This window comes from Phaenicophaeus curvirostris, chromosome 8 (genome assembly GCF_032191515.1).
Source record: "Phaenicophaeus curvirostris isolate KB17595 chromosome 8, BPBGC_Pcur_1.0, whole genome shotgun sequence".
NCBI lineage: Eukaryota > Metazoa > Chordata > Aves > Cuculiformes > Cuculidae > Phaenicophaeus > Phaenicophaeus curvirostris.
Genome location: NC_091399.1, coordinates 20,483,631 through 20,499,266, shown reverse-complemented (window position 1 = coordinate 20,499,266; position 15,636 = coordinate 20,483,631). Strand labels below are relative to the sequence as shown.

The following is a 15,636-nucleotide window of genomic DNA, read 5'->3' as shown; positions in this document are numbered from 1 at the left end:
GCAGTATCTAATAAAATGTTTTAAATATAATTCTGCCTTTCTGGAAGTGTACATCATTTAAATGATTTAAGCCAGCAGTGTGGATATGGCTTCAGCAGCAGACTGGGGGAAGACTGGCTAAACAGCAAAGCTGTCCCTTCTTCAGCTTTCCCTGTTTTCACAGCAGTCAGGGGAAGAGCAGCCAGCAGATGGCACTGACTGCCTGGGAGCTGGCACAGCCAGAGCTGGAGCTCAAACCAGCATCCCTCAAAAGTCCTGAGAAGACAGAGCAAGGCTCAGCCCTGTGTCTGGTAAAGCAGGTGCCTGGACCCGCAGTGAGCTCTGTGAGAGGAAAGCAGAAAGAGGAGCCGGTAGGTAATCATGGTGCACAGTTAACAACACAAACCCTTCAGCCTACGCCCGGCTCCCGTCTTTTGCAGCCCTTTCTCCGGGGAAGTTACCTGAGGGCTGGGAAACCATGGGCTAACAGGAGAAATAACAGCTCTGGGGATTAGTGGTGACTGCTGCCCAGGGACCTCCACTCCCACCCTAGCTTGGGCTCTGCCCTGGGCTAGTGCTGGCCAGGGGCCCAGGATGGTCCGGCACTCCCGTGGCTGCCCTTCCCCAACCTCCGACACGGCCAAGGGAACCGCGCTGTGGCTCTCCAGAGCTGCTGCCAGCCCTTGGGGATAAACCACAGGATGCGTTCCTGCCCTAGGCAAGGCTTGAGAGAAGCCATCAGGCCTACGAGCAAGGCAATCAATTACGAAGTGCTGTGCCATAGTGGACAGGGCCCATTGCTGTTTATCCCAAACCGATTAACGAAGGGAGAGCGGCTGTCAGAGCTTCCCCCGCCTTGACAAGGTGGGGGCCCAACCGTGTGAGCAGATGTAGAGCAGTAATCCTTCAGGTTCCCTGAGGGGACATAGAGATTAGCCCGAAACGCCCTGCTCTGAATCCCTGCAGGAGCTGTTTTGAGAGCTAAAAGACCACATGGGTTCCCCCAGCCTGTCCTTGTTGTTGTCCTCTATCTGCACAGCCCTGTAGCATCCCCTGGAGAGAGCTGCTCCGGGCAGCCCAGCTCCCCCTTCCCCAGGACCTGACCAGAGCTGGTGCTTCTAGTAGCTTTCTCTGGGACCTTAGAAAGTCTGTGTTGCCAGAAAAAGAGACTACAAAATTATCCCCTCTTTTTCTCCAAACCTTCATCCCTTGAGATTTCCAGAGGCAGCAGAAGCGAGAGCACATTTGAGTGAGATCAGTCCTCTCTCTCTATCTCCCATATATCCCGTAGACCAGACAAAGACTCCCTGGCATCTCCTTTCTTTCACTGACTCGCAGGTTACATCTGTCCTCGTAGTTAATGTTAGTCCTGGGCACAGGCAAAACCCTAGTCTGCGCTTTTCCACATTGCTTGATTCTTGGTCCTTTCCTGGCCCTGTTTTTTCCTGTGTCAGGATATGACTTACCCGCTCTGATGCCACGGTCTGTCCAGGCCTTTGGGATCTTCAGGAAGCAATTTTCGTTCGCAGTGGATGCGTCTCTGTTGAGTGAGGGTGAACACAGCTCTTCTGTTGTTTGCTCTCTGTATTGTTCCTGTGCCGGCAAGAACGGCCACGGGAACACTTGCTGCCAGGTCTTTTAGAAACTCCGTTATATCACTCCCCTAAACGGTGCAGCGCTGGGCAATCACCAAAGGGCTACAGGGGCTTTGCTGGAGAGAATTTCCTTCTTTTCTATTGTTCCCTTAAATTCCTTAGCTCTCCCTGGGCCTGGGGCATTGTTTAGAATGGGATCTGTGTTTTGCCTGGCATCTTATTTTGGAGCAGATGTCTGCGTGAGCCGTGACCTATGGAAGCTGTGAAGGTGACATTAACTGGGAGGCACATGTGTTCTTTCACAGTTTTGCGTGTTTGCTGCTTGGCAAGGGGATGGTTTTCGTGGTGTAACTTAACACATTGGACGAACCAAGCTGCCCGCGTGGCATTAGCTTTTTACATCTGCAGGCTGACAGAAGGGGACTTAGAAACAAAAGTTCAGTTAAAGTCTCAGACAGACAGGTAGTGTTTGAATTGGGGTAGGTGTTTCTGTGGCCCTTGGTGATATGGATAGTATTAGCTCTACCCAGACTGGGTCTGTGCCTTCTGTTTTCATAAGCAATTAGCCATCAAACAAGCAGTCTTTTACCAAATCTTGGCTGAAGCAGCCTCCCGGAGCTCCAGTTTTCAAGGGCTGGATCGGACCCAGCATCTAGCCAGCCGTTCTTCACTCTTGAAGACAGGTCACTGCTACTGGCTCTGGAGACTGCGGGTCTTCGCAGCTCCTTGCGTGCTGAGGACTGCCAGCAGGGACTTTGAAGCAGCAGCTCTCGCAGGAGCTGGTGTAATGATCAAACCGCGAACTCGCTCAGCTCGTGCTCTGGGAGCTGTCAGAGGGTATTAGGGCTAGGAAGCCAAACTGCAACATATTCAAGCCTCTGTGAGTCTGGTTTCTGTCCCGAGTCTTGCTTCTGTTTCAATTCCTCTGGTTCTTGCAGGGGGCTGGCTCCCTCCCCTTGGTTCGAGCGCGCTGCTAGCGTGCGATTTGTGGTGTGTATTTGGTGAGGGTCCTCAGCCCATAGTCTTGGGGGAGAAAGCTGCCATGGTGAGCTCTTGCTCAGGGACACAGAGCAACACAACTGGCTGCCCTGGGACTCACGACTCTGATCAAGTGAGAAATTCAGCACGGGCTTGCACACACGGGCAGGCCAATCTCTTGCTGATGATGGGCAGCAGAAGCTTGGAGGAGGGCAGAAAACTGTGGCAGGCAGAAAACCAGCCTGTCGTAGCATTTGCACAGTTGTACTACGGAGCTCCCTAGCCTGGTTTATGGCCTCTCTCGTGACGCGTTTACGGGGAAACAAACAAAACCGCAGGCTCGATTTGAGCAGTGGAGCCTCAGCCCGCTGGATGGTCACAGCCACTCACCTGGCACAATTAAATCTCACCTAGAAGGGAGGCAGACGTGGCCAACGCCGTTCAGCTGTGGCTCCAGTGGTGAGGAAGAAATCCACAGCCCAGAAAGTGTTTCCACAGCTGATGATGGCCAGTGCTTTTTCCAGCTTGGATAAGCTGCTGCCAAGAACAGGACAGCGTGCAGAAAGCACAAATGCCTCCTCAGGAAGGCAGCAGATGCCCCTGGGCAGCTGCCAGCAGGTTTTCTACCTGCCTTTCCACTTCAGGGAAGGACATTCCCTGAAAAGCCCAACAGTTGCTTTGACTTTCAGCCTGGGCCAAGTGGGACCTTCATCAACTTCTCGCCTCACCAGCTGCCACGAAAGCAGCAATGGCAGGTGTGAAATTGCAGGTGACTTGCTTGCGTCTGGCACTCCAGTGCTGTCATTTTGGGCTTTTGACAGCCTCTGAGTGGGCAGGAAAAGGGAATTACACTGAATCCATGCCTTCTGGAGCCGGTTTTGGGTCATGGAGCTCTTGGGTGGAAGGAAAAGGGCTAAAAGGGAGCCAGGAAACACTCTGCTCAGGGCTTATTCCACAGGATGATTTCTGGGAAAGAAGAGGCTGCAGTCAGGCAAGATGTGTTCACCTTGGAATGTTGGGAAATCCAGCCCAGCCTGGCCTACACTAAGAGGAAAACACAGATGTCCCCGTTTCACCTTATCTCATGTCAGTGCAAACAATCGAGATAACATGAAAGTCAGACATGGTGAAATGCTGGTGTCACATGAACCACCGAGCCCTCCCATGGGGAAATGATGCGGTTTGAGCAGGGAGACGGCCGCAGTAGTCCTAGAAAGCCTGTTCTAAGAGAGAGAGAAAGGGCCCTCTCTGGTCCTTGCTCTGTTTCCTCCTCCTCCCTTGCCTCCGCTCGTCCCAGGGGTGGCAGGTTGGTCCCTGGGTGGAGAGCAGGGGATGCTCTCTATGTCGTGGGTCTGTTCCCATCTGACCTGGATGGCCCTCAAAGGCAGCAGAAGGAAGCTTTGCAGATGAGTTAGGAACTGCTGGGTCATTGTCAAGAGAATGGAGAAGATCTTCGATACTTTAAAGCAAATCGCTTTTGACCAACACCACTTCTGCAAACAACTGGGTGTAGCAAAGGTTTTTCTACTCTGTCAAAGGCACTTGTGGAGGAAAAACTCACCCGTGTCACCCACCTCTTGCAACTAAAGGCAGTGGATTTGGCTGAAGCACTCGACAGTGATGAAGTAGTCATCGTGGAGTCATGCAGGAGAGAGAAAGGAGGCTCCCCATGTTCTCCACTGCTCTTCCTCTTTTCCTGGAGGGAAGAACAGCTCCATCTCTGTTTTGCAAGATCCTTCTTGCCTGCCATTTGTGCTCTTCTCCCTGGCTTTTTTTTGGTGGGGGCCAGGGCTTGGGGTAGAGGTAAGAGACCCTCGCCATGTGGCCTGAGAAGGAGCAGTAGCAGTTTGCATTGTGTTGTCAACTGGTAAAGCCACACTACTCACACAGGCAGAGTTTGCTCAGGCTGGTGGTTTATTTGCACTGAAGATGGGCCAGCTATTCACCTGAATGTATTTGTCATGCTGCTCTTCTGAACTGGGGCAGCTGGACATTGCTGCAGAGGTTAGTACAAACCGCTTTGATTCGTTTTCTTTTCCCTCTATTAGCCCTTTCTTCAGGAATATTCAGTGCCCTGTTTAATTTGCCTTCCCCGAGTAGAAGGCTTAGCTTCTGCTCAGAGTAGAATAAAATCCCAGCTGATGTGCCAGGAGAAGAGCACTTGGGACATTAAAAAAATCCATGACTTCCCTAACATTGAGTTTAAAATCCAGATTTTAAAAACATACTGGACGTAAGCCGTTTCTTGTAAAGAAACTGCAATTGCTTACAAACAAGCATCTGGCTCACTGAAGTCATGTAAGTGCTGAAAATGAATCAGAGACAGGCCACCCTCTTCTCCAGACTGCAGTTCTTTCAGTTTGGCTGCATTAAATTCAGCAGCAATTCCTTTAGGTGCTGACAGAATTGTTTCAAGAGCTGCCAGATGAGGCTAATAACACACACGCGCCCACACGCACGGGTACAACGGGTCAGTCAATGTTTTTCTTTTGTCACTTTTGCTTCCCGTTTCCTTGCAGGCACACAGGGTGAATTTTCATTCTCAGCCTGTTAAATGGTGAATGACCCTTTGCAACATCCTTCCCTGTTGGATAAGTGGGAGCAGGTCTTGCAGGTCAGGCTTTAGGTGACAGAAGTTGGTGGTGGAGACTACATGGACTTCTAAAGCACTTTATTCGTGTTCCAGCTTGAGAAGGGGAGACAAAGATGGTTGGAAACAGTCACTCTTTGACTCTGTTTTTTTGTTGTTGTGTTGGCATTGGGGTGTATCTACAGAAAGCAATTCTGCCTCAGAGAAATGAATTGTGCAAAGATGAACCATCTGTCTTGGAGGAGTTTGGGAAACGTGGGCTCCACCAGACTTTGCAATGAGCAAAACTAACTCTGAAGATCAGGTTTTTCCCTGAATTTGCGCCTGAGGAAAGGACTTGTCAGAGTATCCTAGAAAATAGGATTTGAGGAGGCCTGAGATGTCACCCACTCCAAAGCCCTGTCCCACACTGTGAGCGACAGCACTGCAGGTAGAGGTTGGTGCTGTGCATCCCATGCAAAACACTGGGACTCTCCAGGTGGATCCTAGTGCAGTGGCGGCCCATGTCTGCAAGGATGCTCCAGGCAGCCTCAGGGATTTGGGTGCATAGGTTCTGGGCAACGGGGCTGACCGGGTGTCTGAATCAAGTCAACTATCTCAGAAATCCCAAGCTGAAGCTATTAGTTCTTTTAACATGGAAGCTGTGGCCTGGAAACATGAGCACTAAGTTTGATTTCTGAGACCTGCTGACAGCTGAATCTGGAAAATTCATGCATCTGTCTTGGTCTAAACTGGAATGCTACTGAACTCCTTAGAGAAGATATTTGGGACCTTCCTTGGAAAAGCAGAGGACCTGTACCAGGGAATGGCAACATGTCCTGTTCTTGTGCTCCTGCCACCTCCATCTACTGCTGGACACAAGGCAAAGACGCCTTCGCTCTTATCTGGGACAGCTCCTGTGTCTAGAGTGGGAAAATCTAAGCCTTCAGGGTGCTTGGATGCTACAGGAACAGGTGCAACCAACAGATCAGAAAACATATGGGACTGCCCTAGCTCTTAATTAACCTAATTGCTGTAGCTTCCGCAAAGGTTTGCGTGTTTGCCTAGCGCGTTGTTTCCGGGGCAGACAAGCCCTGGTTCTTGTGACAGAGAGCAGACGCGACGATGCTATCAGCAGCCCCTTCCATCCCAGAAGGGGTCCAGCAGGCCAGGCCACCTCCATAAAATCCACCTGGTGGGCCCAGGGTGCAGGTCCTCATGCCCAGACCTCCGAAGAGGTGCTCTAGGCTTCTCTGGAGAGAGAGTGGGGGTGAGGAATGGGTTTTAAAAGCTAACAAGGTTTTTTGCAGCCCAGGGGGTTGACTCGGCTGTCTGTCCTCCATCACATACTTGCTGATTGCTGCTGCAGGGGCCGTGAGTCATTCAGGCTGCGTGTGGCTGGCTGATAAATGTATTGAGCCTGCTCACCTGCATGTTCGATGGCACAGTAAAACCACTAGATATTTATAGAAAGAAACTGTGTCCTGACTGGAGAAAAGAGAACACTCTAAATGGTCTTTGGTTAAAGAGCACGACTGGGCTGTAATACTTTCCTCAGGACTTCAGACCAAGAGAATGGGTAGTCAAGAATCTTTACTAACCTCTTTTGATGCTCAGAAAACAGCATCTTTCTTTTCATTTCAGAGTCGCTCTTCCTCACTGAAAGTATTTGGAGAACAAAGTGATCCCCACTTTAGTGAAATTTTTGTCTTTTCATGGAACTGAATCGTAAGTAAAGCTGTTGTCCTAAAAATACTACGGATACATCAAAGTTTCCTGAGGTTCAGAGACGTCTTCTGACAGCAATCCTTGTGTTGTGCTGCAGAGTGAAATTTGAAGTCACTTGTCTAGATGTCTGGTATAGAGCAGCCCAGCCGGCCAGCCTGCTCTTTGTAAGGGAGCAGCTAACCACCAGTTTCACTCCAGCAGAGCCTGGATCCTCTCTGAAGCTCAGGGGCTGGAGACCTGCGGCACAGCAGAAGGAGCCGTCTTAAGAACTGCAGAGATGCTGGTGGGTGAGGAGGGAGGATGCAGTATCCGATGTGGGCACATCTTGTCTGGCTGGTCAAACCAAATGTTTATCACCTTTGGATTCAACACGCTGCCCAAATAGCAAACCAGACGTGTAGGGGTGTTGGCAATCTCTGTAGGATCCTCCTGTCTGCCAGATTCCCTTTCCCTGCCCTCCCAGCAGATGCCAGCTGGGTTTTTGCTTTCTTTCATCCTCTGATTGTGTTTCATCAAAGCAAGCACACTCAGGGGATGCGAAGCCCAAAGGCTTACTAAAATTAGGCCTGATCTTTGGTCCTGTTTGTAAGTTGTTTCTAGTCATGGTGACGTCTGACATACATACAAACCAGCTAAAATCAGGGTCTGCAAGTCCTCCGTGCAGCTACGTTAAAAGTCCTTTGGAGCAGCTGTGTGCCTGTTAGAACAAACCAGCAGCGCGCAGGCACAGATCAAAGAGCTCCCGTGAAAGAGATTTCCACTGCACTGAGGCTGGGATTTTAACACAATCAAACCATATTCGTGTAGTGCCCACGACTCAGTACTGGAGTCTCGCAGGTTCGCTATGGAGATCTCTAGGTCTTCTGCAAAAACAGCAAATGAACAAAATGTTCATTCCCAATTAAGTTAATAGGGCTTAGTGGTTTGTGGTTTAGTGGATCTGCATCTTGCTAAAGCTTCCCTTACCCCTTCTTCCCATCAGAGCTACTTAAATAACAGTGGTTAATAAGAGGGAATTATGAACCGCAGTTGAAACCTCAAACCATAACCAGAGTAAGTGTTTGGAATGGCTGTATGAAATACCTTCAAAGAGGTGATGAATAAGCAGTGGCAAGGAGGGAGAATGAAAAGTGTGATTTGTACTGGTTTTGTAGAATTAACTCACGTGGGTTTTTGAATGGAGAGGGGAAGCATTGATGTCAGGTCTCTGGTCTGGCTGATTGCCTGACATGCCATAGAAATTGGTGCCCATTTGTAGTGCTGTCCTTATATCTGGGCTAGAAGAGAATTCATTCAGTGCTGGATCTGAAATAATACATCATCCCACCTCTGATCTCCTCTTTGACAACAAATTTGTTCTAGTTCAGGTCTTCATGAAGTCCTGGATGGCCAGCAGCACTCTGCCTCGACACGCTTGCTGCGAAATGGGCTTCTAAAGGGCGTTTAGAACCAAGGGGAAGCCGATCTCATTTTGCAGCAGCCTGGTTGCACCAGTGGTTTCTATTTCCCTGCTACACGGTGTCCTCATACGCTGCAGCTCGTGAGAAGGGGTGTATAGGGTGCATCATGCCCTGAGATGGTAATGGAGATCTGGTCTAGGGTATCTTTGTGGGAGGTGAAAGGTAGCAAGTTGAAAATAAATAGAAGGAGCTGATTCTCCGCTCTTCATTCTGCTATCCTGGAGACTACCCTTCCAGCAGCTCCCTCTCTGCCCCAGGGAGACACAGGAGAAATCCTAGTGACAGCTCTGCCATAGGGTGAGGGGCACCTTCTGAAATGGGCTGCTCCCAGCGCTCTGTCGGCCAAAGCCAGCACCTTGAACCTCACCTGAGAACAAATTGGCAATCAGGCCTAATGCACACAGTCCCAGAAGCTTTGTGAGGTTTGCTTTAATAGTGACTCCGACAAGAAAGGTCTACAGCCTTGCATTTGACAGACAACAGCATTTTTTTTCCTCCTAACAAGGTTTCCTTAGAAATGGATCCACTGCTGAATCCCAAGTCTGCCTGGCATATTCCAAGGGACATCTGGCGTAAATTCTTCATTATTAGATTACATTAGTTGCAGCAATAATCATTCACGTGGGATTATTACATCCAAGCTTGTCTCGTTGCCTTTATCCTTTCACACATTGTCTTTCCTGGTTCCCCTTCAAAGGGCTGTTGTGAGTTTGTGTTGGAGCAAGAAATTAATTTGTTAGTAATTTATGCATCGTTTCCTCCAGCCACATGTATTTAGGGCAAGATCAATAAAATATAATAAGGAAGCGAGTGGGTATTGTCACTGTGGGGCTGAAATAATTCCATTGGTATCACTGTAAATCCTTCCCTCACATGTGAAAACCTGCAGTCCTGTACATCATTTGCTAATTTTGCTGGGCTGTATCCACAGGACATTGATTCGGCTCCTCTGTGTGCTTGCAGCATTCATGTTGTGCTGCTTCTGCTCACAGCCACGCAAAGCGCTCTGAGTGGAGGTTTAAGATTTTGAAAGGGCAGCGTTTCATAGACTTTCTTCTGGCTCCTGTCATGTAATTATAGCCGTGCCACCTAGCACCACAGATTTGTTTCAGGAGTGGATCCGTGCTCTGGCATCTGCTGTGAAATGTTAGGTCTGAGAGAGGGAAAGGGACAGCAAGAGGGATCCAAGCACCACGGCTCGGAGCAGAGAAATCTTGCCGTCTGTCGGAACTGGGAAGGCAAATGAGTGGATCTGAAAGGTCAGTGGCAAGCTTGAGAGGATCTGGAGCCTCTGACCCGTGGTCCAATTGCTGGGCAGCCCTTCCTGGGCAAAACCAACAACAAAATGGGGAGTTTAGATCCATCGTACCCAAGGCAGTGTAGGAACGTAAGAAGGGCAATGCTCATGGGGAAAAGAAACAGCAGACAGAGCGCACTGGATTTCTACAGCTCCTAAAGAGGCTCAGAGCTGATGCCACAGCCTATCCTATCTTTCCATGTCTCTTTTCTTACCTCTTGGACCCAATCCAGATTACCTTCCAGGGTTTCAGCTCCATGAGAGCTTGAATTTTGGGAATTTGTTGCAATTTCAGATTAAGAATTTCCTGAAAATGCAAGCAAAGACAAAGCAGCAATTCAGTGCCCTCGCTAGCATCCTGCCAGGACTCCCTGCTCATCCTGCAGGATATGTCCCCGTGGTTGGCACTGATGTGGAAGGGGCTGTGTGTCCCACCTGGGCTTTAGTAACACTCTCTCTGCGGATCTGAGGGGATGACAGCAACACAAAGGCTCCAATTTCAGAAAGCCTTTGGAAGAAGGAGCCTTGAGATCACTCCATACTCTGGGACCTGCGTGTTTTGTTGCTGTAAATGTGGAGAAATCTAGGGGAAGAAGGTGGTTAAACCCCCTATCAGGTCTGACTCACATTCCAAAGAAATACTGCGTGCGGTGGGGCTGGGCAGGGCGGCACACGGTGTACGGGATGGGGCAGTGAAGTCAGTGCAATCCTGGTGATGTTGACACAGCCTGAAAGGGAGCACAAAGGAGATGAGATCTGAGATTATCAGTGCAGACAGGGGAGAGGAATGTTGTTTGCTTGCAACTTCTCTCCGTCAGGACTGGCAAAATCCAAATATGAGGGAAGATGCAGGCGGCCGCCCTCATAAGGTTTGAGAGGGCAACTGAGATAAGCTGGCAGAGGGACAAAGCCGCAGCGTCTAACTTCAGCACAAGGAAAACTGGTTGCAGCATAGGCTGATTGTCTTCTGAAAGTCTTCTGGAGACAAGGGTCTGTCCAGGTCACCTGCAGGCAGCTAGTGACACTGCCCAGGAATGCATACAGGACATTGCTCCCTTGTCACCTGCCCCCACGGTCCTTGAAAAAGCTTCAATGAGGCAAAAGCCAGCTATACCTGGTCTCCACTGGAGTCCAGGGGCGATGTGACGAATGTTACCACCTTCTTGACGGCAGAGTTTGTTATTAGATAGAATGGGTAGGCTTGCAGATACAAGAAAAAGTAAAGACAAACTGGCAGAGAGGAGGAAAGCAGAACTGAGATGCTCGGGCAGGATGTCAGGTGTTTGCTTAGTGCCATTTCTTTAGGAGCCAGATTTAGAAGAGAAATCACTTCCAGGAGACACTTTCTTAGCAGAGCCGTTTTGGACGCGCTCCTCGGCGTCGCAGGGCCTTCCCCAGGCAGCCGGGGCAGCCAGCCCTCCCCCAGGATTGCAACACCTCCTGCTTTCCAAAGAGACAACAGCCCGGAGAGCAAACACAGCAAACCCCAGCCCTGGTCAAGGTCTGGGAGGTAAATTTGTAACTTAGGACAAATGGTGAGGATGCTGCTCTGTGATATGTAAACACTCCTTTCTTTCTCCAACAGCACAACACAGCTGAGAGAGCTGATCCTAAACCTCCCTTCATGGTTGAGTCCACTGAAGAGACAGGACGCAGGTTGGAAATGCAGCCGGGTACACAGGCTCCGTATTCCCTGGAGACGGGCTCCTTCCCTCACTTCTGTAAGTTCTTGCGGGACCCCATGTGAACCAGCTGTGCTGAACGGCAGCGTGAGCTCAGGCAGCTGCTCGGAGGGCGAGTGGGACGGCACCGCGGCCACTGCCAAGAGCCGTGGGGTTTGCCGAGCCTCCTGGGCGAGCTGCTCCTATAGCAATGGGCACCGACCGAACAGAGCCTTTATGGGACTTTAATTCAGGTGCAGGTTTTGAAAAGAAGCCCTCATAGCGCTGTGCTGCCCTCTCCATTGCAGGAGGGAAGGCTCAGTCCAGACCTGGGAAAAGCCGTTTGACAGGAGTGGTGGAGATGTGATGGGGCAGGTGGGCTGGGGAAGGAGGTGGCAGCTCTGTCTCTGAAGGTCTCTGGTCTGATTTGGGACACGAAGATGGGTGAGGTGAGTTTGCCAGGTCACTTGCAGACCTGTTCTCTGTGAGTCTGTGTTTTCCTCCTGTGACAGAGGGAAAGAAAATTATTCTGGTTGTGGAAAAGGATACTCAGCGAGGGCTGAGATCTCTTATACTAAAGGAGTTCTGGACATCAGCTCGTAAAGGTCAACAAAGGACAGGTGGAAGTTATGCATGAAGCTAGTCAAGAATTTTCCATGAGAATAACATTTTTAACAAAGTGATGTTTCTCCAAAAGCTGATAAGTATTGTCAAATATATTAAATGTGTGTGTGTTTATGTGCAGACGCAGAGAGACAGAATTCCACTGGAAAAATACTGTAATAGTCTAATTAATTTCAGATCCTTTTGAACATGGTTTGTGTTTTGGCCTGACCCAATGTGTTTCACTCTCTTTGCTACAGAGGAGCTCTTTGCAACGTATGTATAATAATATTCTGACCCAAAGGAATATATTTACTTGCCTTATATATTTGCTAGTCACACAAAAATTAAAACAGCGACTTCTCTTGCTGCTTTCTTAGTAAACATTTCACGTATCCCTATCAATATCCAGTTTAATTAGCATCAGCAGATAGACTATTTTTTCTGATTCCTGTATATCAAGTGATACAGTGGCTCAATGCTGGAATTGATCTGATCAGATGCAAAGTAACCTTTGCACCAGGGACCAAACCCTGGGGATCAAAACTCGCTTGTTTGGGGCAGATCAGAGGGCTGGAGGGACTGCAGAGAGGGCAGGGATTGCTCTCAAAAGGCCAGGAGATGGTAACCAAGCACAAACGGGCAGGCAGCATGCTGAGATGACGAGGCAGCAGGCAGTGGATAGGAATTTGCTGGCTCTGGTTTGGGCTTGCAGTGAAGTTGCTTTCCCTCTGCTTTGACCCCTTTCTCTCGGTCGCGCAGGGCACAGGTGTCCTTGGTGTGTGTTGGCAGCCTGTGGGGCACAGCAAGGCTGCTGTCACCTGCTATTTCTAATGTCCACCCCAAAGGCTACTTGCTGGTGTCCAGAACTCACAGAGCTGGTACCAGCTCTGAGCATGGCAAGGGGCTGGCAAATCCCTCCTGCGGTCTGGGCTCAGACCACCTCTGAGCCACACAAAGAGCCTGTGGGTTTATATCCTTCCCCTGAGCCAAGCTTAGGGAAAGGAAACCTTGGCAAAAGGTAGGACTGAGAGCTAGGAGGGAATTTGAAAGCATTCTGGAAAAGCTACCTTGGCTTGTGCCTGATGGTAGTGCTGATGTACTGGTCCTTGCATGAACCCTGAGTAATTCTACTGGGGTTTCTGGGGGGGTGATGCGCAGCTGTAAGTCATCCTTTGTACATTTCCATGCTGGTAGAACCCATGTTATAACTGGGGTAGTGAAGAACTGTAGTTTTTAAATATTCTGTTTACTTATTTTTACAAGTACTCCAAACCCTCATCACACCTAGACTCTAAAGTTCTCGCAAGGTGGGGGGAGTTTGGGTCAAATTTCTTCAGTTTTGGAAGATTCCCTGGCTTTTTACTGGGGTGATTCACTTTATATGTGAGAAACTGCCAGCAAATGCCTGGATGCTCACACTCTGTTTCCTACAGAAACCTGGACAAATAGATGTACGTGTAAGTAAAGGATACAGAGAAAATCGTGTTCTAGTCTCAGAGATCTAAAAAGATGGTCTGGTTTATGAGATCCAGAAAGGTATGCATCCAACCAGCCTACTCCCATCTGTCAGAATGAAGGAAGGCTGCACAAGAGCTCTGCCTGGTGCTCAGCCTCCGTCTTATTTCAGAGTTAGTCCCCAGACTCTGTTGTCTGGAAGTGATCCACAAAGGATTTGTCACCAGCTCCAGCCATCAGAGCCCAGAGTTGAAGTCTCGCGTGTGCTGCCAAAACCAGCTTGCGGGTATCCACAGGTTAGCCCCTTCCACTCTGCATCTGTCAATAAAGCGAGCATCCTTCCCATCCTGACTTTTCCCAGCTGACCTTTTTAAGCACGGTTGCAGGTTCTGCCCGATCTTCCCTTTGACAGCTCTGAAGATTCATTCCGAACTTTGCAGAGGCAATTGGTTTACAGCAGGGATCGGCAACCTTTCACGGGTTCAGAGCTGGCCTGCCTTTTTGTTCCTCAAAGACAAGCTCACGCATACCTAAAAACACTGTCAGGGAGCTGGGAGGTGCTGCCTTTAAAACGGACGAGATGTTCCCCTTCGGGCAGCGAGCCTGCAGCTGGTGGGCATGAGGGAGAAATCTCTATATTGAAGCCAGGGAGCTGGGAAATCAGAGGCAACTGAAATAACAGGAACAAATCCTACTGCAACTTTCATGTAACTCCCGTGACCTAAGGAGGAGACTTTTATTGCTGGACTTGCTGCTTGCAGCAGAGGGAGGACAGTAAAAGCCCTGTAATTAGTTGAGGAGAAGGAGGTTTCTCCTGGGCTAGAGCGTTGTAGCAGGCATTACTGTAGTGATAGCGGTAGGGAAAAGGGTATGGGAGTGTTGCAGGTGTTTTGAGTCTCCTTTTGATCTACTTCAGCTGAAAACCCAAAGTGGGCCACTCAAGAGCTTTTTTAACTCAGAGGATGGAGCTAGCGGGTGGTTTGGAGTTAGATGTCTCTTCTTATGCTGTGTTCCTGCTTGGTTTCTCTTCTTGCTCCTGCTGCAGTGGCTTGTTGGGGAAATTCACAAGTTGAGCTGAAAGCCCTCACCGTGTGCTTTGTGTGATGCCTGGATTTGTCCCAGTCTTCCCGTAAGTGCCTTGGTTGTGCTAAGCAATGTCCTATTGCCAAGCAGTTGCTGCGTCCCTCGGAGGAGCGCTGGGCTGCCCTCGGGACAGGGGGAGGATGGGGCAACAGGGTGTTATCTCAATCCCTGTCTGTGTATGACAATGTGAGCAAAGACGAAATCTCTGGGAAGCAGCAATAACGCAACGAATGAGAGCAAAACTGAATGTGCCGGGATGGGGAGGTGCAGCATGGTATAGTGGTGCCTTGCCACACCCTGCGAGCAATGATGTGTAAGGCTTCTCTGTCTGGGTGGTATGAGCTGTCTGCAGCTGGTTTCTCTGCGCCCTCTCTTGTGGAGGAGCATCCCAGAAGCGTGAGCCTGAAAAAGCCAAGTGACGGTGTGGTGGCTCTGATGTGCTAGGATGCTAATGCCTGCCCTGCCCTCAGAGGCTGCTGAGCACAGCTCTCTTCTCAGATGGGTTCTGCTGCCCTGTGGGTTTTCTGCAATGCTCCTGTTTGCCTTCCTGTTACAGCTTTTTAGCAGGAAACCTTTTACATGGTTGTGGCAGAAATCGCTCTTGCCTTGGCCTGCATCTTTGAGGCTTTCTCCAGGAACATGGTTGGATTCTGATGAGACGTTCTGGGGTCTGGTCCTGGATGGCGTGTTGAGTTGGAGGTGACCTCTGCAGTGTGAGGGGGCCCGGCTGCCTCCGCGCCCATCGGGCAGAAGTCCTACCCCATCTGGAGTTCTAAAAGGGCTTTATCTGTACTTTTTGGTATAGTTTGTCACTGTGGTTGCAGATATATATTTATCACTAGAGTAAAGCCTCTGTTTTCAGTGTTCTGATTGAGGAAGAGAAGAATTACATTGCAAATCTAGTCAGAGAAACTGTGCTCAGAGACTGAGAGAGACTTGAGGGTGGATTCTCCTCTCCTTGGCACCAGCCCTGCTGGGCTTGAGGGCACAGAGTCGAAGTGCATGAGGAATCTGGGTCTCCTAAAAACAAACAAGATCAGAGTTTTCAGTCCCTGGGCACCCTGGGGAGTACGTGGTGTGCATGCTGCAAACCCAGAGAGGATGCAATTGCCTGGGAAAGTTTGGGTGTTTTGAAGGTGCAGCCTCGTTCCTTTCCCTTTGGTCTGTCTCCTTTGGATCCCCAGCTGAAAGGAAGGTGTCGGAGCAAAGGTGCCTTGCACTGGCT

General features: G+C 49.7%; 1 protein-coding gene across 3 annotated transcripts in view; it reads left to right on the top strand.

Moving 5' to 3' along the window:
• The first annotated feature begins 10,404 nt into the window (after window positions 1–10,404).
• Window positions 10,405–15,636, top strand: part of RXRG (retinoid X receptor gamma) — a 40,429-nt gene continuing 35,197 nt past the window's right edge. The window contains exons 1-2 of one of the 3 annotated variants that reach the window (XM_069862702.1): window positions 10,405–10,475; window positions 11,192–11,327. In XM_069862702.1, the coding sequence (XP_069718803.1) occupies window positions 10,443–10,475; window positions 11,192–11,327 (169 nt within the window). In that variant the 5' untranslated portion in view covers window positions 10,405–10,442. Of the gene's footprint in view, window positions 10,476–11,068; window positions 11,117–11,191; window positions 11,328–15,636 lie in introns of those variants that run through there. The other 2 variants (XM_069862703.1, XM_069862704.1) reach the window with 2 other exon arrangements.